Source organism: Saimiri boliviensis, chromosome 11 (assembly GCF_048565385.1).
Source record: "Saimiri boliviensis isolate mSaiBol1 chromosome 11, mSaiBol1.pri, whole genome shotgun sequence".
Lineage (NCBI taxonomy): Eukaryota > Metazoa > Chordata > Mammalia > Primates > Cebidae > Saimiri > Saimiri boliviensis.
Genome location: NC_133459.1, coordinates 39019038 through 39037686, shown reverse-complemented (window position 1 = coordinate 39037686; position 18649 = coordinate 39019038). Strand labels below are relative to the sequence as shown.

General features: G+C 40.9%; 1 protein-coding gene across 3 annotated transcripts in view; it reads right to left on the bottom strand.

Annotated features, from left to right (window-relative positions):
- The window catches only part of ZMPSTE24 (zinc metallopeptidase STE24), a 54337-nt gene that overhangs the window by 20062 nt on the left and 15626 nt on the right, over positions 1-18649 (bottom strand). For all 3 annotated transcript variants that reach the window (XM_010347547.3, XM_003937010.3, XM_010347546.2), the window contains exons 5-7: positions 18392-18544; positions 15973-16114; positions 6001-6185 (exon numbers count right to left, since the gene is read on the bottom strand). In XM_010347547.3, coding sequence (XP_010345849.1) covers positions 6001-6185; positions 15973-16114; positions 18392-18544 — 480 coding nt within the window. The remainder of the gene's footprint in view (positions 1-6000; positions 6186-15972; positions 16115-18391; positions 18545-18649) is intronic.

The following is an 18649-nucleotide window of genomic DNA, read 5'->3' as shown; positions in this document are numbered from 1 at the left end:
CCTATCTACAAGAATCCATTTAATCATTAGTTTCAGAACAGGCATTGTGAACTTGGTCTTTACAACTTTATTCATTCCCTGCCTTCAACCTGAAAAGCCCTAAAGTCAAACTTCCATCTACCTCAAATAGCCTCACTTCGAAACTTATCTGACCATTAGAATCTGCATTAATATCTCCATTTCTGAAAGCCACACTCTATCAGCTACTGCTCATGACATTTACCATGCCCTGCCTTAAACTCCAGGCTATTTGTTTCCTCTACTGTAAGTTCTTTAGTGTAAGACCATGTCTATTGTATCTTGTCATGTAATATATATATTTAGATAGTAAAATATTTGTAGGTAATCAATGAAGCAAAGCAAGCTCTTGTTTTTTTTTTGAGACAGTCTCGCTCTGTTGCCCAGACAAGTGCAGTGGGGCAAATACAGCTCACTGCAGCTTTAACTTCCTGGACTAACGTGATTCTCCCACCTCAGCCTCCTGAGTGGCTGGAACTACAGGTGCACATTATTATTTTTTTTTTTTTTGAAATGCAGTCTCACTCTGTCACCCAGGCTGGAGTGCAGTGGCGCGATCTTGACTCACTGCAACCTCTACCTCCCAGGTTCAAACGATTCTCTTGCCTCAGCCTCCCGAGTAGCTGGAACTATAGGCACGTGCCATCACGCATGGCTAATTTTTTGCATTATTAGTAGAGACAGGGTTTCACTGTGTTAGCCAGGCTGGTCTCAATCTCCAGACCCGTGATCCGCCCACTTTGGCCTCCCAAAGTGCTGAGATTATAGGCATAAGCCACCGCACCGGCTAACACCCAGCTATTTATTTATTTATTTATTTATTTATTTTTTTGAGACGGAGTTTCGCTCTTGTTACCCAGGCTGGAGTGCAATGGCACGATCTCGGCTCACCGCAACCTCCGCCTCCTGGGTTCAGGCAATTCTCCTGCCTCAGCCTCCTGAGTAGCTGGGATTACAGGCACGCGCCACCATGCCCAGCTAATTTTTTTTTTTTTGTATTTTTAGTAGAGACGGGGTTTCACCATGTTGACCGGGATGGTCTCGATCTCTTGACCTTGTGATCCACCCGCCTCGGCCTCCCAAAGTGCTGGGATTACAGGCTTGAGCCACCGCACCCGGCCCCAGCTATTTATTTTTTGAGGAGACAAGGTCTTAGCGTGTTGCTCAGGCTGGTCTCAAACTCCTAGCCTTAAACAACCCTCTAACTCTAACCTCCCAAAGTAATGGGATTACAGGTGTGAGCCACCACACCTGGCTGTGGGGCTCTAAAGCAGCCAGCAAAATAAGTCAAATACTATTCGAGGTACTTCGAAGGGCCACCCAATTGTTCTTGTAGCCAAATAAAACTATTCTCATGGCAGTTCTAACTACACCCATATAAACAGGACTGCAGGGAAGATCACACGGCAGCTGGGCGGAGCCCACAGCAGCTCAGCAAAGCCTCTGCAGGCAGACAGTGACTAGGCGGCCTCCTAGCTGGGCAGGGCAGCCCTGAAAGAAAAAAAAAAAAAAAAAGGGCAGCAGCACAACGGAAACTCATAAATAAAGCCCTGACTCCCTGGGACAGAGCACCTGGGGGAAAAAAAAAAGGGAGTTTATGAATTCTGCTGCAGCAGATCTAAACGTACCTGCTCAGCAGCTCTGAATGAACAATGGAGCTCACAGCTCAGGACTTGAGCCCCAATAAAAAACAGACTGTCTCCTCAAGCAGCTCCCGGACCCCCATAGATCCAAAGAGTCACCTCATAAAGGAGAGAACAGACTGACATTTGGCAAGCATCCTTCTGGGACAAAGATAGCAGAAGACGAAACTGGTAGCAACCCTTACTGCTCTGCAGCTGCTACAGGTGATCCCCAGGCAAGCAGGGCCTGGAGTGGACCTCAGCAGTCCTACAGCAGAGGGGCCAGACTGTTAGAAGGAAAGCTAAAAAAAAAGAAGTAACTTCAGCATCCGCAAACCGGAAGCTGACTCAGAGACCCAATCTGAAAGTCAGTAACTACAAAGACAACAGGTGGAGAAACCCACAAAGATGGGAAGAAACCAGCACAAAAAGGATGAAAACTCCCGAAACCAGAACACCTCTCCTCCTAAAAGGGATCACAACTCCTCACCAGCAAGGGAACAAAACTGGATGGAGAAAGAGTGTGATGAAATGACAGAATCAGACTTCAGAAGGTGGGTAATAAGAAACTACAGTGAGCTAAAAGAACATGTTCTAACCCAATGCAAAGACACTAAGAACCTTGAAAAAAGATCTGACGAAATGCTAACAAGAATAGACAACATAGGAATATAAGTGAATTGATGGAGCTGAAAAACACAGTACAAGAACTTCGTGAAGCATGCACAAGTTTCAACAGCCGAATTGACCAAGGAGAAGAAAGGGTATCAGAGGTCGAAGACCAACTCAATGAAATAAAACAAGAAGGCAAGAATAGAGAAAAAAGGGTAAAAAGGAATGAACAAAGTCTCCAAGAAATGTGGGACTATGTGAAAAGACCTAATCTATGTTTGATAGGTGTACCTGAATGTGATGAAGATAATGAATCCAAGCTGGAAAATACTCTTCAGGATATTCTCCAGGAAAACTTCCCCAACCTAGCAAGGCAGGCCAATATTCAAGTCCAGGAAATACAGAGAACACCACAAAGATATTCCTCATGAAGAGCAACTCCAAGGCACATAATTGTCAGATTCATCAGGGTTGAAATGAAGGAGAAAATACTAAGGGCAGCCAGAGAGAAAGGTCAGGTTACCCACAAAGGGAAGCCCATTAGACTCACAGCAGATCTCTCAGCAGAAACCCTACAAGCCAGAAGAGAGTGGGGGCCAATATTCAACATCCTTAAAGAAAAGAACTTTCAACCCAGAATTTCATATCCAGCCAAACTAAACTTCTTAAGTGAAGGAAAAATAAAATTCTTTGTGAACAACCAAGCACTCAGAGATTTCATCACCACCAGGCCTACTTTATAAGAGCTTCTGAAAGAAGCACTACACATAGAAAGAACAATCGGTATCAGCCATTCCAAAAATAAACCAAAAGGTAAAGAGCATCAACATAATGAAGAATCTACATCAACTAATGGGCAAAACAGCCAGCTAGCATTAAATGGCAGTATTAAACTCACATATATTAATATTAATCCTAAATTTAAATAGACTAAATGCCCCAATCAAAAGACACAGACAGGCAAATTGGATAAAAAGTCAAAACCCATCAGTATGCTGCATCCAGACCCATCTCACATGCAAGGATACACAAAGACTCAAAACAAAGGGATGGAGGAAGATTTACCAACCAAATGAAGAGCGAAAAAAAAAAAAAAAGCAGGAGTTTCAATTCTCGCCTCTGATAAAATAAACTTTAAAGCAACAAAGATCAAAAGAGGCAAAGAAGGACATTACGTAATGGTAAAAGGATCAATGCAACAAGAAGAGCTAATGATCCTAAATATATATGCACCCAATGCAGGAGCACCCAGATACATAAGGCAAGTTCTTAATGATTTATAAAGAGACTTAGACTCCCACACAATAATAGTGGGAGACTTTAACATCACATTGTCGATATTAGACAGATCAATGAGACAGAAAATTAACAAGGATATCCAGGACTTGAACTCAGACCTGGAACAAGTAAACTTACTAAACATTTACAGAACTCTCCACCCCAAATCCACAAAACATACATTCTTCTCAGTACCACATCACACCTACTCTAAAACTGACTACATAATTGGAAGTAAATCACTCCTCAGTAATTGCACAGCATTTCACAGGTTTAAATGAAATATTGGTTGGCAGCTTGTTTTTTTCCTCCCTTATTCCTTCCTGTCTCCATTGTTAAGCACAATTATTGGCATAAAAGAGGTTTTTAATACCCATTTTTAGACTGCATTCTAGCCTGGGCAATAGAGCAAGATTCGCGTTCTCTCTCCCTCTTTCTCTTCCTCTTTCTTTCTCTCTTTCATACTTTTCTTTCTCTCTTTCTTTTTTTCTTTCTTTTTCTTTCTTTCTTTCTAAGAAAAAAAAGAAAAGAAAAGAAATCAGGCCAGGCACAGTGGCTCACACCTGTAATCTCAGCACTGTGGGAGGCTGAGGCAGGAGGATCACAAGGTCACGTGTTCAAGTCCAGCCTGACCAACGTGGTGAAACCCCATCTCTACCGAAAACCCAAAAATTAGCCAGGCATGGTGGTGCGCGCCTGTAATCCCAGCTACTCAAGAGGCTGAGGCAGGAGAATCGCTTGATTCTCCACCTGGGAGGTGGAGGTTGCAGTAAGCAGAGATCACACCACTGCACTCTAGTCTCAGCAACAGAGTGAGATTTCGCTTCAAAAAACAGAAAAAAGAAATCAAAGATTTAGAAAGCTTGGCTGGGTGTGGTAGCACACTCCTGCACTTTGGGAGGCCAGGAGTTTGACCAGCCTGGGAAACACAGCGAGACCTCATCCCAAAATAAATAAATATATAAATAAATGAAAGCTTAACTTACTTGCACAGAGTTACACAGATGGTGAGTGAACAAGGAACTAAAATCATCTCTGTATGACACCAAAGGCAATGGCACATTCCATCACACACATGAATACTGATGACTGTTTTTGACAGTTTATGTTGTTTCTTATCATTGTCCCCTTTCCCCCATTTAGTCTTGATATTTGAAATTCTCCTAATCAATATCAGTTAATCTCATCCAGGAAAAGGACTTAGAAGCAGCCTTCTCAGACTCTCAGGTCAGATTTGAGAAATGTCTTCTCTTGTGCTCCCACTCTATCTAGTATCTATAACTTGATAGTAGCAATTAACATATTGTACTGTGATTGCATGACTATCTACATTCTATAAAAGCTTGCAAGGTAGTTAGCATGTAATGAGTGGTAATCTCTCCTAAATACCAGAACTATAAAGGAGCCATAGTTTTTTACTTGATAGTCTCCCTGAATTCAACACTCACTACATAGAAATTGATGTTATTTTAAGCTGTCACAGGAACTGTGCATAAAAGCTAAGAGTCTCTTAGGAAAAAAGAACTCACTTTAGCTTTTATTTTTAAGACTATAAGCTTAAGAGAAAGGTATTTCTTTTTATTTTTGTGTACCTAGTGCCAAGCAAAGTATTTCAGCACAGAGTATACATTTCATAAATGTGTGCTCAATAAGTAAAACAGACTAACTTACGTAATGTTTCCAAGGATACAAAGCTACTAAATAACAGAACTAGGGTTCAAATCTAAGTCTCTCCATTGCCAAAGCCTGTAATTACTGTTTTAATAAAGCTAAAAATTAGATGTTTATATCTCTTTGTCTTGCTTGTGGGAATTCTTTGGTCATAAACATATCAACAATTATATATATACAAGTTCCTGTTTTAAAGATAGCCTATAATCATATGAATTTTCTTTTTTTTTTTTTGAGACGGAGTTTCGCTCTTGTTACCCAGGCTGGAGTGCAATGGCGCGATCTCAGCTCACCGCAACCTCCGCCTCCTGGGCTCAGGCAATTCTCCTGCCTCAGCCTCCTAAGTAGCTGGGATTACAGGCACGCGCCACCACGCCCAGCTAGTTTTTTGTATTTTTAGTAGAGACGGGGTTTCACCATGTTGACCAGGATGGTCTCGATCTCTCGACCTCGTGATCCACCCGCCTCAGCCTCCCAAAGTGCTGGGATTACAGGCTTGAGCCACTGCGCCCGGCTATGAATTTTCTTATAAGAGCTTCTAATTTTAGTATCTACATTCTATAAAAGCTTGTAGATACTAATTTCAGTATCTACATTCTATAAAAGCTTGCAAGGTAGTTAGCATGTAATAATAGTGGCAATCTCTCCTAAATACCAGAACTTTAAAGGAGCCATAGTTTTTTATTTGATAGTCTCCCTGAATTCAGCACTCACTGCATAGAAATTGATGTTATTTTGAGTTGTCACAGGAACTCTGTATAAAAACTAAGGTAGAGTCTCTTAGGAAAAAAAAACTCACTTTAACTTTAGCTTTTATTTCTTCACTGTTCCCTTCGTCCTCTTTGCGGGGTTCCATGCCAGAATCCTCCTGGATGTCTTTGTTTAGTACAGAGTACTCTTCTAGTAGAGTGTCAAACAAAACTATTCGCTTGTTCTTGAAGAAGCCATAAAAATAAGCATTGCTGTGGGAAGAGCGTTTAGATCCTAAGGAAAGACAGTTCAAAGCATGGAATATAATTAAAAAGTTTGGGGTCCTCTGGAGAGACTCCTAGAAATTGAATTACTGAAAAGGACATTAAAATTTTCAAATTGATTAATACATGAAGAAAAACCATATCAACATAATTCACCACCAGCAGTGGAGAGTGTCTGTTTTTTGTCAATAAATGTGCTCATCACAGCTTCATAGCAGTCAGTAAATAAGTAAAGCCTAAACCATCCAACAGTTACGGAATGATTCAACTATAGTAAAACTATGAAACAGAATTTTCAGCAGCCAGAAAAAAATTATACTTCCAAAGAATTTTAACAAGAAAAAGCTTACCAATATATTATGAAGGATACAAAACCTCATGTACATAAGATTCCATTATTGTTAAAATAAAAATGTACATGTATTAGGTTGGTGCAAACGTAATTATCATTTTTGCATTGCTGAAATTTGCTGTTTGATATTGGAATACATTCTTAAATAAACATGATTATATTATACTTTTTTTTTTTTTTTGAGATAGAGTCTTGCTCTGTCACCAGGCTAGAGTGCAATGGCACAATCTCGGCTCACTACAACCTCTGCCTCCTGGGTTCAAGTGATTCTCATGCCTCAGCCTCCCACGTAGCTGGGACTACAGGCACACACCACCACACCCCATTTTTTATATTTTTAGTAGAGACAGGGTTTCACCATATTGGCCAGGCTGATCTTGAACTCCTGACTTCATGATCTACCCGCCTCAGCCTCCTCAAGTGCTGGGATTACAGGTGTGAACCACCACACCTGGCCCTGTTATACATAATTTTAATGTGCATTTCTTACTTTATGTTTTTTACTAATGACTTATTACTTGCTGTTTATATTTATTTTAGATAATGGAAATGATGTTAGACAAAAAGCAAATTCGGCTGGGTGGAGTAGCTGATGCCTGTAATCTCAGCACTTTGCAAAGCTGAGGCGGGCAGATCACTTGAAATCAGGAGTTCATGACCAGCCCAGCCTGGCCAACATGGTGAAACCCTGTCTCTACTAAAAATACAAAATTAAGGCCGGGCACGGTGGCTCAAGCCTGTAATCCCAGCACTTTGGGAGGCCGAGGCGGGTGGATCACGAGGTCAAGAGATCGAGACCATCCTGGTCAACATGGTGAAACCCCGTCTCTACTAAAAACACAAAAAATTAGCTGGGCATGGTGGCGCGTGCCTGTAATCCCAGCTACTCAGGAGGCTGAGGCAGGAGAATTGCCTGAACCCAGGAGGCAGAGGTTGCGATGAGCCGAGATCGCGCCATTGCACTCCAGCCTGGGTAACAAAAGCGAAACTCCATCTCAAAAAAAAAAAAAAAAAAGAAAAAAAGAAAAATACAAAATTAGCCAGGCATGGTGGCACATACCTTTAATCCCAGCTACGTGGGGGGCTGAAGCACAAGAATCACTTGAACCCGGGAGGCGGAGGTTGCAGTGAGCACAGACGTCACCATTGCACTCCAGCCTGGGCAACAGAGGGAGACTCTGTCTCAAAAAAAAGTGAATTCAAGCAATTTTCTGATTTGAGTTCAAAACAGGTTGTAAGCAGCAGAGACAAGCCCCAACGTCAACAACTCATTTGGCCCAGGAACTGCTAATGAACGTACAGCACAGTGGTGGTTCAAGAAGTTTGCAAAGGAGATGAGAACCTTGAAGATGAGGAGCGCAGTGGCTGGCCATCGGAAGTTACAATGACCAATGGAGAGCAATCATCGAAGCTGATCCCCTTACAACTACACAAGACATTGTCAAAGACCTCAATATCGACTGTTCTAAAGTCATTTGGCATTTGAAGCAAATTAGAAAGATGAAAAAGCTTGGTAAGTGGGTGCCTCATGAGCTGAGTGAAAATTTTTTTAGAAAATCATTGTTTTGAAGTGTCGTCTTTTCTTATTCTACACAACAAACCATCTCTCTATCAGATTTTAACGTAGGATGAAAGGTGGATTTTATGCAACAATGGGCGATAACCAGCTCAGTGGCCAGACCCAGAAGCTACAAAGCACTTCCCAAAGCCAAGCTTGCACCAAAAAAAGGTTATGGTCACCGTTTGGTAGTCTGCTGCCAGTCTGATCCACTATAGCTTTCTGAATCCCAGCAAAACCATTACATCTGAAAAGTATGCTCAGCAAATCAATGAGATGCACAGAAAACTGCAACACCTGCAACCAGCACTGGTCAACAGAAAGGGCCCAATTCTCCTACAAGGCAATGCCCAACTGCACATTGCAAAATCAGTGCTTCAAAAGTTGAACAAATTGGGCTACGAAGTTTTGCCTGATCTGCCACATTCATCTGACCTCTTGCCAAGTGACTACCACTTCTTCAAGCACCTCAAAACTTTTAAAAGTGAAAACGTTTCCACAGCTAGCTGGATGCAGAAAATGCTTTCCAAGAGTTTGCTGAATTCCGAAGCACAGATTTTTATGCTACAGGAATAAACAAACTTATTTCTCGTTGGCAAAAATGTGTTGAAGGTAATGGTTCCTATTTTGATTTATAAAATTTGATTTATTTAAAATTCATGGTCTGAAACCACAATTACTTTTGCACCAACCTAATAAATATTAATAGAAAAGCATAAGCCCATGCCTATTAGGAAACATAACAAAGTATTGAACTCTTCACCACTAGGTTTTAGAATTATGGATTTTTGTTTCCTTCCCCGCCGCCCCAAGACTTTTAAAATAAGCATAAACCTACTTCTATAATTAAAGCAATTTTTATAAAGACTGGAAGAAGACATACCTTTTTTTTCTTTTGAGACAGGGTCTCTCTCTGTCACTCAGGCTGCAATGCAATGGCAAAATCATGGCTCACTGCAGCCTTGACCTCCTGAGCTCAATCAAGCCTCCTGCCTCAGCCTCCTGAGTAGCTAGGACTATAGATACATACCACCATGCCCAGCTAATTTTTTGTAGAGACAGTGGCTTGCTATGCTGCCCAAGCTGGTCTCTAACTCCTGGGCTCAAGCAATTCTCCTGCCTTGGCATCCCAAGGTGCTGGGATTACAAGTGTGAGTCACCACAGCCAGCCCATACCTAAAATTTTAATAGTAGCTAAGAGTACCTGAACTATGGTTGATTTTTACTTTCTTCTTTATATACTTCTTTGATTTCCAGATGTTCTACGATGTGCAGTGAGTTAAGTATAGTGACTAAGAGCATAGACTTTGGGTTCAAATCTTGGCTCTGCCATGTATCAGCTGTGTAAATTTAGGAAACTTTCTTAATTTCTTTAAACTTGAGTTTCCTGTTTATAAAGCGAGGCTAGTATCTACCTCATTGGATTAGATTAAGGATTACATGAGATATTCTAAGTGAAGCAATTAGTATGCTGTCTGATCTGTATACTGCCACTATTATTTATATACTTTTTTCAAAAAAGGAATGATAAACATTTATTTCTCTTGAGAATCTTAAGTCTCTCACAGAAAACATGAATTTTCTATCGACTCCTATTTTTAATGAAAAGTAACTGGCAGTATGTTTAGTAGTAAAATTTTGACAAGTAGAAGCTATTATTTATTGCATTATTACATTTCTTTTTTGTTTCATTGCCAGGAAGAGCCAAACATGTGGTCCAGTTTTGTCAATAATATAGGACTTCAGGACCTGGAAAGCTGTGTTATCCTTTGAAGTTCATCCTTCTATCTCATCTCTATCTTTTCCAAGCTTAATTTATTTTTTTTGGCGGAGGGGATGGAGTCTCGCTCTGTTGCCCAGGCTGGAGTGCAGTGGCACGATCTCAGCTCACTGCAGCCTCCGCCTCCCGGGTTCCAGCAATTCTCCTGCCTTAGCCTCCTGGGTAGCTGGGTTTACATGCACATGCCACCATACCAGGCTAATTTTTGTATTTTTAGTAGAGATGGGGTTCACCATGTTGGCCAGGCTGGTCTCGAACTCCTGACCTCAGGTGATCCACCCATCTCAGCCTTCCAAAGTGTTAGGATTACAGGCATGAGCCACCATGCCTGGCACTGATCCTAAATTTTTAAATTAATTTAAAAATATTTCTTGGCCGGGCACGGTGGTTCAAGCCTGTAATCCCAGCACTTTGGGAGGCCGAGGCGGGTGGATCACGAGGTCTAGAGATCGAGACCATCCTGGTCAACATGGTGAAACCCCGCCTCTACTAAAAATACAAAAAAAAAAAAAAACTAGCTAATCCCAGCTACTTAGGAGGCTGAGGCAGGAGAATTGCCTGAGCCCAGTAGGCGGAGGTTGCGGTGAGCCAAGATCACGCCATTGCACTCCAGCCTTGGTAACAAGAGCGAAACTCCGTCTCAAAAAAAAAAAAAAAAAAAAAAAAAAAATTTCTCAGACTCTATCTGAAGTTATTTATGAAAATAGGCAGATTGTATGCACACAAACAAAAGTAAATTAATGTCTTACTATCTCCCATTGGTCCAGGTATCTCAAAGTGTGGTCCAAGGAATACCTATACCAAAATAACCTAGGGGTGTTTTTAGAAGTAGATACTGGAAATACCTACTAAGTCAGAATCTCTCGGAATGAAGCCCAGGAATCTTTTTTTTTTTTTTTTTTTTTTGAGACGGAGTTTCGCTCGTTACCCAGGCTGGAATGCAATGGCACGATCTCGGCTCACCGCAACCTCCACCTCCTGGGTTCAGGCAATTCTCCTGCCTCAGCCTCCTGAGTAGCTGGGATTACAGGCACGTGCCATCATGCCCAGCTAATTTTTTGTATTTTTTTAGTAGAGAGGGGGTTTCACCATGTTGACCAGGATGGTCTCGATCTTCTGACCTCGGAATCCACCCACCTCGGCCTCCCAAAGTGCTGGGATTACAGGCTTGAGCCACTGTGCCCGGCCAGAATCTGTCTTTTAACAAACTCTCAAGGGACTTTTATACTTACTAAACTTTAAGAATCCCTTGGCTGGGCACGGTGGCTCACACCTGTAATCCCAGCACTTTGGGAGGCTGAGGTGGGCAGATCACAAGGGCAAGAGACCGAGACCATCCAGGCTACCATGGTGAAAGCCCATGTACTAAAAATACGAAAATTAGCTGGGTGTGGTGGTGCGCGCCTGTAGTCCCAGCTACTTGGGAGGCTGAGGCAGGAGAATCACTTGAACCTGGAAGGTGGAGGTTGCAGTGATTCGAGATTGCACCACTGCACTCTAGCCTGGTGACAGAGCAAGACTCCATCTCAAAAAGAAAAGAAAAGAAAAGAGTCCCCATACTGTAGCATAAGCTTTTTATATTGCTGTGCCTGGCATGCAGGATACAGTCATGTACCACATAAACAACATTTTGGTCAACAGACCATATATAGGACAGTGGTCCCACAAAATTATAATGAAGCTAAAAAATTCCTGACATCATAACCACTGTAATGTTGTACCACAGCACATTATCTTTTCTATGTTTAGATACACAAACACTCATCATCATGTTACAATTGCCTATTCAGTACAGTAACATGGTTTGTAGTCTAGAAGCAAGAGGCTATACCATACAACCCAGGTGTGCAGTAGGTAATACCGTCTAGGTTTGTATGAGTATATTCTACGGTGTTCACACGACAATGAAAAGCCTAATGATGCATTTCTCAGAACATATTCGCATTGTTAAGTGATGCGTGATTGTATATTCAATTATGCTTATTTATTGAATGGATTAATGATATCACTTGAGGAATGAAGTAACGTTATTTGAGAACTCCGAAAATCAAAACATTCTTCAAAAATGTAAGGCATTGCCATTTTTTGTTTAGAATGCCTCCTCGTAATCAACCTCTTAGCACCATTTAACATTGTTGACCACTTTCTCCTTAAAACACAATAATTTTCCTGGCTTTTGAGACACCAGTTTCTCCTGGTTTTCTTCTACCTCAAGGGCCTTTCCTCCTTAGCCTCCTTCCTGGCTGTTTCTCTGCTGACTCTGACCCTGGCCCCCTTCTCTTCTCTAAGAGCCCTCATCGATGGCATTAAACACCATCTATGTGCCAGATACTTCCAAATCTGTATTTTTAGAGCTGACCTCTCCCTACATACAGACTCATACATACAGCTACCTATTTGACATCTCCACAGAGATGTCTAGAGATACATTTGTTGTTCGTATTCTTGTGTGTGGTTCTTTTTTCCTGTCTAATATTAGAATTTCCTTTCAGAGTTTAGGGAGTATCACACCACATGAGAGACTGCTTCTCATCTGAGAAATCTAAAATGCCAGGTATTTGTTTTCCCAACACTCTGAAGAGCTAGCCCCATGCCTTGGCTTAGTCAATCAGATGCACCCATGGGGGACTCTGAATAGTTAGGTAATTATACATACACACACAAAAACAAAGCAGTGATGAATTAATTCTGCAGGTGCTAGTGACTGAATCCAGTGTTCTGAGGTAGACACTGCAGTGTCCTCACCAGACAGGTTCTGCAGTATCATTACAAGTTCCTAGCCTTCCTACGTAACGGCCCATTTTCTGAGCTTGGTAAACTTAACTTTCCTGCATATTATGTAAGATAGCAAATACTTTTTTTTTTTGAGACAGGGTCTCACTCTCTTGCCCAGGCTGGAGTGCAGTGGCACGATCCTGGCTTACTGAAACCTCCAACTCTTGGGTTCAAGCGATCCTCCTGCCTTAGCCTCCCTAGTAGCTGGGACCAAGGTGCATGCCACCATGCCCAGCTAATTTTGTATTCTTAGTAGAGACAGGGTTTCCCCATGTTGGTCAGGCTGGTCTTAAACTCTTGAGCTTAGATAATCCACCTGCCTCAGCCTCCCAAATTGCTAGGATTATAGGCATGAGCCACTGCTCCCTGCCAAATATTGTTTCAATAAGCAGTTTTTCTGCTTAAATCAGCCACCGTTGGTTTCTATTGCTTGCAGAACTCTGACTAATAATAACAACGTTTAATAGGTTCCTCAATATGTAATATAGAAGTCTTAATTACTGACAAACCTACTCTTCTCCCAGTTTTCCCCTTCTCAGTAAACTACCATTTATCCAACTGCTCAGGTCAAAAGTCCTAGGCAATTATCTTTGATATCACTCTTTCCCTTATTCCCCCAATGCAATCAGTTAGAAAATTCAATAAACTCTACCTCTAAAACCTGTCCCAAATGCATCCACTTCTCTCCATTAATTACTATTATCCTAGTCTAAGCTACTGTGTCCTACCTAGACTCTTGCCTCTCCGTACAATATATTCTCCATACAGCAGCCCAGGATATTTAAAAAAATACAAAGGAGACTATGTCACCTTTCTGCCTAAGCCTTCAATGGCTCTTTCCACTGAACTTAAAATCCAAACTCCTTACCCTGACTTAACAAAGGCCTATGTGGCCTGATTCTTGCCTATGTCTCAGGTTTCCTCTCCTGATAGTCTCCTGCTATGATGCAGCCACACTGGACTTCTTCGTAGTCCTTGAACATTTGCCCAATGACCTCAACATGGGTAGCTCCTCCCTTTAGGTCTCAGCTTAATATTCATTTGTTCAGAGAGGTCTTCTCTGATGACCCAATCTACAGTATCAACTCATCAGACCAAACTAGTTTAATTCTCTGCACAGCACTTGCTATCTAATAATATTTTGAGAGCAAAATTCTTGGCTTTTCACTACAATCTCCCTACCAATTTACAAATCTGTCATGTATGTTGTTATTGTCAGCAACAACATTCATTCAAAATATTTTTGAGGATTGTTACTATCGTTAACAACAATAAAAACATACATTATAGATGAGTAACCTGCTGTTTAGCAAAGCTAAGTTGCCCAAAGTGACACAAGTAGGTTGTGTCAAACTCCTGACCTCCCACCTCCGCCTCCCCAGTAGATGGGATTACAGGCTGGAGCCACCAAGCCCGGCACTGATAATCTGTGATAGAGCTATGATTCAAACCCAAGCCTTTTGACCCTGAAAGCTGACCTCTGAAATGCTGCCCCCAATCTACTCAAATCTTGACTTTGAGTTAACACCCAGCTCAGGTCATAACCCTTCATAAAGCCTTCCCTAACTATTTCATCTAAAATGAAATAGCTTTCACACTCTGGATGTTGTAAGTGTGTGTGTGTTGGGGGGGGGGAAGAAATAAAGAAAATAGCACCAATGATATGTTTTCACATATTCTATTGATTACCTCTACTGTCATAGCATTAGCTATTATTTCACATTATGCGATTATAACTTAAGTGATCAGCAACTCAGGTTGCCCCTTCGGTAAAAGCCACTTAGAGTCTATTCTATTGTACAGATTAGTGATTAAATTTTTAGTTTAATACTACCTTAAAAAAAAAAAAAGAGTAGTTATTTCAGAGGCTAAAGAAGTATGAACTGGCTTATTATTTTACCATGTCTCCACAGACTTTTAAGCTACTCCAATTGCGCCTTTAATTGGGCTATATCCTCAGAAGTCACTAAATGTCTGAATTTCTATGTTCTTCCAGTTGCTGTTAATTCATTCTTTTCAGTTGTGACCATCTCTGTTCTCCCCTAACCCTGTGACTGCTTCTCAGTTTCTAATCCTTCATCTAACACAGCTGCTTCTCACTGGTGATATTTCAGTTTAGAGCAGGGATCAGCAAACTGTAGCTCACAGGCCAAATCCAATCTGCCATTTATTTTTATAAAGTTTTACTGGAACACAGCCACACTCAGTTGTTTAGTATTATCTATGGCTGCTTTTGCACAATAACAGTAGCATTGAATAGTTGCAACAGAGAACATGTGGCCCACAAAACCTCAAATATTTACTCTCTAGCCCTTTACATTTGTGAAACCATAGTTTAGAGGAAACACAACTGAAACCCAGAAGGGCGAAGTGACTTGTCCAAGTTCCCATAACTGGTAAGTGGCAGGGGGAGAACTATTACATTCATTTATATGGACTTTATAAATTCTGAAAGTCATGGAACCTTACAGCAGTTTCTCTCTACATCTCCATAAGTTTCTTTGAGACTTTAGTAGTCTGCAGTACTCGATGGTACTGTAGTCTTTGGTAATCTGCAGGTGAGTCCTCAAGAACACTGGATATTTTGTTGGAGGAGACAAGGTCAAGAACATTGGCTTTAAAAGTCTCCCAACTAATACTCTACAGAATCTGTCTATGCAAGAATCCAACTTAATTACCTAAAAGAACCAGACAGATAACAGAATTGAATAAATCAGTCTAAAATATAACATAATATAACAGAGAGTGAAAAAGCCTTGGCCAAAAACTCAATACTGTAAAACCAAACAAACATAGCTGCAGACAAGAGCAGGATTTGGCATCAAGCAACCAATTTCTATCCCTGGCCTATGTTACCAATTTCTATAAATCTTAAAAAGCCAAAAGTTAGGCTGGGCACAGTGGCTCATGCCTGTAATCCCAGCACTCTGGGAGGCCGAGGCGGGCACATCACCTGAAGTCAGGAGTTCATGACCTGCCTGGCCAACATGGTAACACCCTGTCTCTATTAAAAATACAAAAATTAGCCACGTATGGTTGGCAGACACCTGTAATCCCAGCTACGAAGGAGGCTGAGACAGGAGAATAGCTTGAACCCAGGAGGCAGAGGTTGCAGTGGGCTGAGATTGTGCCATTGCATTCCAGCCTGGGCAACAAGAACAAGACTTTGTCTCAAAAAACAAACCAAAAGGTAAACTCCTAGTCTTCAAATAGCAAATTTTAAAAAGAAAAAAAACAAAAACTGATTTGTTCTTTGATTAAGGTTTTAAGAATAAAGTATCAAATAAAACAAACCACTTGAATAAAACCTTCTTATCCCCCGGTAGCCTTACCTTCTACAACATACACCTTAGTCAAAGGAAAGTCAATACTCTTTGCCATTACTTCAATTTCTTCTTTAAGCTTTCCCTCAGGCAGAGGTGTGAATTTGTCAAATAAAGGGGCAATATAATCAGCATAGATTGTGACAAGAACCTGAAAAGTAAATGTCAGAATAACACATGAACATTCTTAAAGAAAAACTATTTCTTATTATACAGATCAAATTATATTGAAACAATTATGTTAACCTCAAACTTGAGAACAAGGAACTCACTTGCTCTGGTATTCCCAGGCCCAAACAGTACCAGATAGTAAGGGCACAATATCTGCCTGATGAATTAAATTGAAATGAGTAGTTTGATAAACGAGTAAAAGAGTAAACCTGTGAATTTTATTTTAGAGGATAATGCTACTAACAGTGATTAAGATCTCTAGGGGGTAATAAATAGTCCTTTTAGAACTATCTTGGGTATTTCTGATGCTTCATGAGCCAATCATAACATGCAGTTCTGCCTTTTAGCGTAACCTCAATAGACCTGAAGTCTTTCCTAAAAAAGATTTAGTAGAACTTGACTGTGAGCTGTTACTTGGTTGGCTTGTCATCTTAATTACCTGCAGTTCATAATTGTACACTGTCATTGAAATAGCACTTCCTTAAGCATTTTTAGAGCATTTTCTCTGCTCTTTTTCCTTTTACTTTAATTTGCCATACAGTAGATACATGTAAATCCAACTAGCACCCAGTTTCTGATCTTGATCCCATCAGTGGAAAATGAAACAATGAGCATTATGTAATTCAGATTAAAATAAACCTCAGGTTGGGCGTGGTGTCACGCACCTGTAGTCCCAGCTACTCAGGAAGCTGAGGCAGGAAGACTGCTTGAGCCCAGGAGTTTGAGGCTGTAGTGCATTATGATCATGCCTATGAAATAGCTACTGTACACCAGCGTGGAAAACATAGGGAGGCTCTATTTCTAAAAAAATAAAATAAAATAAACATCATCAGTGGAGTTGAAGAGCTGATAGATGATTTCTGGGGGCACTGAAAAGACCATTTTGGATTTTTCATTTGGGATTTTTAAAAATTATTATTTAAAGGGCCAGGCTCAGTAGCTCATGCCTGTAATCCCAGCACTTCGGGAGGCTGAAGCAGGCAGATCACTAAGTCAGAAGATTGAGACCATCCTGGCTAACATGGTGAAACCTCGTCTCCACTAAAAATTAAAAAAAACTTAGCAGGGCATGGTGGCACACGCCTGTAGTCCCAGCTACTCAGGAGGCTGAGGCAGGATGATCACTTGAACCAGGGAGGGGGAGGTTGCAATGAACCAAGATCGAGCCGCTGCATTCCAGCATGGAGACAGAGTGAGACTCCGTTACACACACAAAAATTATTATTATTTGTAGTGAGAGACTCTCACTATGTTACCCAGGCTGGTCTTAAACTCTTGGGCTTAAGCAATCTTCCCACCTCAGCTTCCCAAAGTGCAGGGATTATAGGCATAATTTAATTTTAGCTGACAAGCCAGCTAAGAAACAGCACACAGTCAAGTTCTACTAATTCTTTTTTAGGAAAGACTTCAGGTCTATTGTGATTACGCTAAAAGGCAGAACTGCGTGTTATGATTGGCTCATGAAGCATCAGAAATCCCCAAGACAGTTCTAAGAGGACTATGTGTTACCACCTAGAGATCTTAATCACTGTGCCTGGCCCTGAACAGACCATTTTGACTGTATTGTAGTGTTTGTGTTGTGAAGCACTTTAGTATACGGGAAAGAGAAGAGGAATAGAAGATGTTATGAAGGGAAAATCAGGGAGGAAAGAGTGAGGGGGAAAAAAGAAAGGAGAAGGAAAAGAGGGAGGAATAGGTGGCAGCTGGGGAGACAGAGACAAGGGAGAAGGAAAGGAAGAAGAATGGGTAAAGATAAACAAGGAAGGGGAAGTACTTGGGGCAAAGAAGGGAGAGAGTGTTAAGGGGAAAGGGAAAGGCAGGAGAAGGGAAGCAGAAGAAAGCCAGTTAAGTGTATGCTTTCTTTCTCTTGTCCCTCTTAAATCTCATTTCTCTTCAAAATAGCCATGATTTTAGGCAGTGAAGGTCAGTCAATAGTTTTTAAATGATCACACTTAGTCATTTTGGTGTCAACTCACAAATGCACAACCCAAAATTGCCTGACAACTGAATCATTAGAAGTGACTAACAACTAGTTTCTATGACCTGTAAGAGTTAGCATGAGGAGAAGAAAATTTATGGTCAGTCAACACTCCTGTTTCTATAATCAAAAGCAGAAACCATGGGGGAAATGTATATGTGCACCTATTTATATTTCAGCTGCTTCTTAAGAACTGTTTAAATGCCAATGAAGATTAAATTATAGTAAACTCACCAAGGAACTTTTTTTAAAAGAAAATGAAATAAAGATTTTACTCACCAGAGACACAACTAATGTGAACAGCCAGGCATAAATAAAAAAATAGTCACCCCCAATTTTAATAATGTAAAGTAGAAGTGAAGACACAGGCAACAAAATACACTGAGTCACAACAAATTTCTTGATTGCATCTTTCATGAAGAACCCCAAAGTCTGCAAAAAGAAAACATTACCCCAAGAAACTGAGAAACTGGTTTTGCTTTTAAAATAACGGATAAGTAAATACAAAACATACATCATTTTTTATTTTTTGTTTTT